At 28.9% G+C, this 6,000-nt stretch overlaps 1 protein-coding gene across 1 annotated transcript in view; it reads right to left on the reverse strand.

Annotated features, from left to right (window-relative positions):
- The window catches only part of LOC145620518 (uncharacterized), a 42,656-nt gene extending 39,330 nt beyond the window's left edge, over positions 1–3,326 (reverse strand). The window contains exons 1-2 of the mRNA XM_081675204.1: positions 3,136–3,326; positions 1,787–1,855 (exon numbers count right to left, since the gene is read on the reverse strand). Coding sequence (XP_081531330.1) covers positions 1,787–1,855; positions 3,136–3,237 — 171 coding nt within the window. The 5' untranslated portion in view covers positions 3,238–3,326. The remainder of the gene's footprint in view (positions 1–1,786; positions 1,856–3,135) is intronic.
- Between the last annotated feature and the right edge of the window lie 2,674 nt (positions 3,327–6,000).

The raw sequence follows: 6,000 nt of genomic DNA on the forward strand, positions 1-6,000 counted from the left end.
AAAGAAGGATAAGAATTATCACCAGAAGTAGATTTACTCCCATAGTTACCAAATTGAGGATTCTGATGTGGAGGTTTATAGAACTTCTTTCTGTCTGCAGCAAATGCCATTGATTCATAAGAATATCCTGACTCACTCAACTTTTTGTGTCTTTCTTCTTGCAACAAAAGATTGTAAGCCTGATTGATAGGAGGAAGAGGCATCATCATAAGAACATTACTCCTCACTTGCTGATAACTAGCCTTCAATCTCATCAGAAATTGAAGAAGCCTTTGATCTTGCTGTATCTTCAAGTATTTCTTAGTGAGATTGCAGGTGCAACCAGAACAGGTGCAAATAGGCAAGGGACAAACATCATCAAACTGATCCCAGAGATTTTTAATTCTGGCAAAATACTCAGGAATGCTGTCATTCTCTTGATGAGCATCAAATATCTCTTCCTGAATTGAATACATTTGAGCATTCGAAGTTTGGCCATATCTATCTTCTAATTCTTTCCAGATTTCATGTGCAGTCTTATAGAAGAACACACTCTTAATAATAAGAGGTCCTAGAGTGCCTAGGATCCAACCTATGACCAAATCATTGCACCTAATCCAGGCCTTATACTTAGAATCCAGACTAGACGGTTTAGGCAAGCTACCATCCACAAAACACATCTTATTCTTTGTAGAAAGATGCAAAATCAAAGATCTCTTCCAAGAACTATAATGTTCTCCATTAAACAGATCAGAAACAATCTTCAAACTGGTATTATCAGCAGGATGTATATAATACACAGAACAAGGATCCTGAGTAGGTTCTATAAATCGACTAGCAGAATTCATTTGATTTTCCATGCCTAAAAAAAACAAGCAAAAAAATACCAGAAAATAGCTTGAAAGAGCAGAACAATTCAGCAATACAGAGATCGTAACAATATCTCAACAAATAGAAGAATCCAGAAGAAATCGCTTCGCAATCAACAAACAAATTCTCCAAATAGAAAACATAGAATCCTCAAGATTAACATGCAATCGCCGAAGAAAAACGAAGATGAACAGCAAAAATAGACAGAAACTTCAATTTCAACAATCGAAGAAGAAATCGAAGAAAAAATACCTCAAAAGAAATCCAGAAAAAATACGAAGAACAACAAACTCCAGAAAGTACGGAGAACAAGCCAGAAATGCAGCGGAAGAACGATCGATCAGATTACAGCTCTGATACCATGTCAAAATTGTGAATCTAAAACAAAGAAAATAGCAGAAATAGTTGTTGTCTTCATCATTCATTGAAACGAGCTCAAGCTTCAACTTGGAGCAAAAATGGAGGAGTTTTTGGTGTTCATTATTACAAAGAGAGAATGTAATGAAAAATGAATGAGATATTAAATGCTGACAACAACCAAAATAAAGAGGAAAGAGAAAGCACGAAAAATGTGACTGCTGAGGTGGAGAAGTTGTTATAACAACTTATGCTGAGTCAGCTGGAGAGCTCACAATACTTGATCTATCTTGAGTGTGGGCTGGGCCTGTGTAATTGGACTGAAGAGAACGAGCTTGGCTAGTATTCTCAACAGGTAGGAAGGTGGGATTATTACAAAAAAATCCCAAATGTGGGATTATTTATCATGGACGCTCAAAAGGTGGGATTATTCCCAACAATTTTTCCACGATTTGGGGGCACTTGTATAGAATGGATTCAAAGTGAATAGAGAAATACATAACAAACAAAGGTTTTATATGAAATTAATAATAGAGATTTAACAACAAGAACAATTTAAATTAAAGTGCAAGAAGCTTACTTGATGGTCAGGACGAGTTTCATCAAAAGGAACTTGACATCTGTCTCGCAAATTTTGTAGCCTTTGCTCCTGGAAAAATGTCAAAGATCAAAAAAGAAGCATTGATTACGAATCATATATATTTTACAAAAATTCTTCCCAAACTAGATATTCCCAATAAGTCAAAAGAAGAATAAGCCCTAAAATAGGTTCAAATAGAAATAAAAGCATAACAACAAAAATTGTTGTCGATTATAAATTGTTTAGATAAAGGACATAATGCTATCTATTGTTATAATGAAGGCCATTACATTTTATGTAGGATAAAAAAGTACACGAGATATTTTATAATGAGTTAAGAACGATATGAGAGGTAATAAGGAGACACTATACATATGTATTCATAAATCAAGTTGTGATGATTGTATGAAGGCACTGTGTATAGTTCTACTCCTACACTTGATGTTGTAATAAGTACTATTCTTTAAAAAGTAAATTACTTGCCCAAGTTTGAAAATTAAACTTCTAACACTTTAATTGGCTTTGGGCACTTTGGTCGACCTACTAATAGTTTAATTATGTGCATGTGCTAGGCGTCAAAATTCATGCCAAGACCAATTTTTTTTCCTAAACTTGGGTTGGCCACTTGGCCTAAAACATGTATGAGGCAAGAGTAGTTTTGTGATTACTTGGGTTGGCATACACAAGACACATAAATTCATGTTAAACATGAGACATAATTTTTTAAGGGTAATGCTATATATAGCCCTTAGGGCTACATATAAGCATTAAATATACCCTTGAAAATTGTATAAAATTAAGAATTCATGACAAAAACACGCGCAATTCAGTGTAATTAGTGTGTTTTTGTCATGATTTCCAAAATTTAAACAATTTTCTAAAGTATTTTTAATGCTTATACATAGCCCTAAGGGCTATGTATAGCATTTTCCTTTTTTTAATAGTATGTTAAACATCAGACTAGGTCGTACAACCTATTATGTGAAAAAATGCAATGATTGAGCCAGCCCCAAAAAATAGGCACCATTGTAAGGACCAACATATATTATAGATTTTGCTTAGCTAATCAATCATCATGGCTGATTTGCCAAATGTAATATCCCAAAAAATAATTGCATTCATTGAAAGGATACAAGATCACAAAAAAAAAAAAAAAAAAAAAAATAAATAAATAAATAAAATAAAATAAATAAATAAACAAATAAAAAATAAAAACAAATAAAAGTAAAAATAAAAATAAAATATAAGTCAAATTGATATGATATTAAATTAGAAAAGGAAAAAAAAAGGGGGTGCATACACAAAGAAAATAAAAGAAAGAACAATACATGAAAATTAATAAGGTTTACCAGATGGGATGTTAATTGAAATTCAAGAAACTTTTCATTTCCATGACGCCTAAGACCTGAACGATAGAGAATTCCACCAAACCATGTTCGGTATCCAACCATAGCACTAGCTACTATATATAGACATCAATAACAAATCTGTTTATGTACACAAAAAAAAATGTTACAATTAAAGCCAAAAAATAAAATTCGATCAATACAATTCGGACACAACTCTACTGAATAATAACACATTAACACCATTAACATTTTTTTTTTCTTGTCAAAAAAAAAAAAAAAACACATTAACACCATTAAATTATTTGTCATTAAAACACTATGTAAACTTACCTCTTTCTTTCCTCAAAAAAAAAAAAAAAAAAACTTACCTCTTTCTCGTCAATTTCTAGATGATATCACGGTCTTCCATTATTTTCTTTTAAAGGCAATACACTTTTTTGAAGTTGATTAAATTAAATAAATGAGCAAGAAAGATGAAAATTCAGTCCTACACCAAAAGTAGGCAACAAATGTGAGTGCACAACACAAAGCCTAAATATTTAGTTAATATATATTAATTAATAAAAGAATAATCATGGACAGCAATGATTAATTTAAAATAAAATTCTACACAAAAATTGTACAAAAATCAAAACAAAAATTACATATAATGTTTTGACACGGGTATAATTAATCTTATGAATATGGGTATGATATACCTTAATTTTTTAATTGAAAAACAAGAAGGAATGCATTGATGACGCCTTAATCTCGTATTATTATTATTATTATTATTATTATTTTTTTTTTTTTTTTTTTTTTTTTTTTTTTTTTTTTTTGAAAAACATTATTATTATTATTATTATTATTATTATAAAAATTATTGTTATAATTATTATTATTATTTAAAGAAAAACCTTCAAAATTTTGGGAATTTATTGGTATTTATATCCCAAATGAAAAGGTAAGAAGGTAATTGAAATTAACATGGTAAATATGTACTACGTATTTATGAATACATTTTTTTTTTTTGACAAAGATATATGACTACATTCTTAGTTATAAAGCTTTCAAAGAATATAATCATTTGCATAATTTTGTCTCATTCTTTCAATGTCTTATCTACCCACCAAATAACGGTGACAGACAAAACAATGAAGAGTTTTGAAGAGAAGATTGTCTATCTATTTTTCAAAAGAAATTTTAGAAACATTCTTCAATTTCAACATAAAGTTTGTGAAGAGAGATGCCAAATTTTACAACTTATAAAATAAATAAATGTAAGCTACATTTGTATAAACGCAAAACTTTACTACCTTTTATTGTAGAATTTTGTAGTAATTGGATAAATTGTTGAAAATGGAGGTGGTGAAAAATTTGAGATGGTTAAGGGAAAGAAAAAGATGAAATGCGTTGTGGAAGCTTGTGAAGGTGAATTTAGAGGAACTTAAAATTGGCATTTTGGATTAGTGGTGGTGAGGAAAAAAGAAAGAGAGGAAGACAACGCAGACAATTATCAGCAATATTAGGATAGGAAAATCTGTTAAACAAGTATATTGAGCAAGATTAGCCCTAAGTTTTTAGTCTTAAGACAAGACTTTGTTAATATATATATATATATATATATATATATATATATATATATATATATATATATATATATATATATATATATATATATATATATATATATATATATATATATGAAAATCTGTTAAACAAGTATATTGAGCAAGATTAGCCCTATGTTTTTAGTCTTTAGATAAGACTTTGTACACATATACATACACACACACACACACACACACACACACACACACATATATATATATAAAAAAAATGCATTTAGGATAAGTCTTAACAAAATCTGGAGTGGAGTCTTGAAAACTCAAGACTCAACTTAAGACTCAACTCTATACTCTATACACAGTGTTTTTCTTATATATACATAAAAAAACACAGTGTTTTGAAAAAAAAAACTTTTTTATTTTTTAAATACATTAAAATCTATGACATTTCCTCAAATATAATCTTGTATGTATGTTTTTTTTTTAAATGTTTTACATTTACAACTAGTTTTGTTCAGATCAATTTTACAATAGTCAATTTTATTTTACATTTACAACTATTTTAATGCAATATGTGTAATTTTTAATTTTCATGCATTTTTTAATCATTTAATTTCATGTAGTTCCGCTATAATTGATTCTTCCACTTGATCTATTATGGTATTATTTTTAAACTAGCCATGAGATCTAAATTGTATTAGAAATTTGTAACACCAATGTGAATATTCATATTAAAAATTTATATGTATTTCAAAATAATATGTTGAAATATATATGTTAAAAGGAAAAAAAAATTAATTAAAATTTAAAGTTATGTAAAATAAGTTTGAGGACTGAAGAGATAAGTTTAATTGAGTCTTAAGGACATTATTAAAAAGTAAAAAAATAATTAAATATAATATAAAATCTGATGTGCAAATGGATTAAAATCTTAAGAGCGGACAAGGCAAATCATAATCACTTCGTAATTTTTTTTCCTTTCTTTGTGAATACTATGAGCTAGTGTTGAGCATTTCTAATCATTTATCAATAACATAATCCTAAAATAGACACCAAAAATGACATGTGTCACTTTTGGGTGCTGTTTTTAAGTTTTAACCTCCAAAGTCATCTTCTATTTTTTTCATCAAATCTTCAAGACCACTCTCATTCATGGGCAAATAAAAAAAAAATGCCATTATCTCTATACCCACTTTCTCACTCCTCTTTTCCACTTTTTCTTATGGGCATTTTTTTTCTACAACTTTTCCCACATTCATGGGCTAAGAAAAAACCCATACCACTATCTCTCCTATTTTTTCTCTCTCCTAATCTATTA

Source organism: Chenopodium album, chromosome 27 (genome assembly GCF_948465745.1).
Source record: "Chenopodium album chromosome 27, dcCheAlbu1.1, whole genome shotgun sequence".
NCBI classification, from domain to species: domain Eukaryota; kingdom Viridiplantae; phylum Streptophyta; class Magnoliopsida; order Caryophyllales; family Amaranthaceae; genus Chenopodium; species Chenopodium album.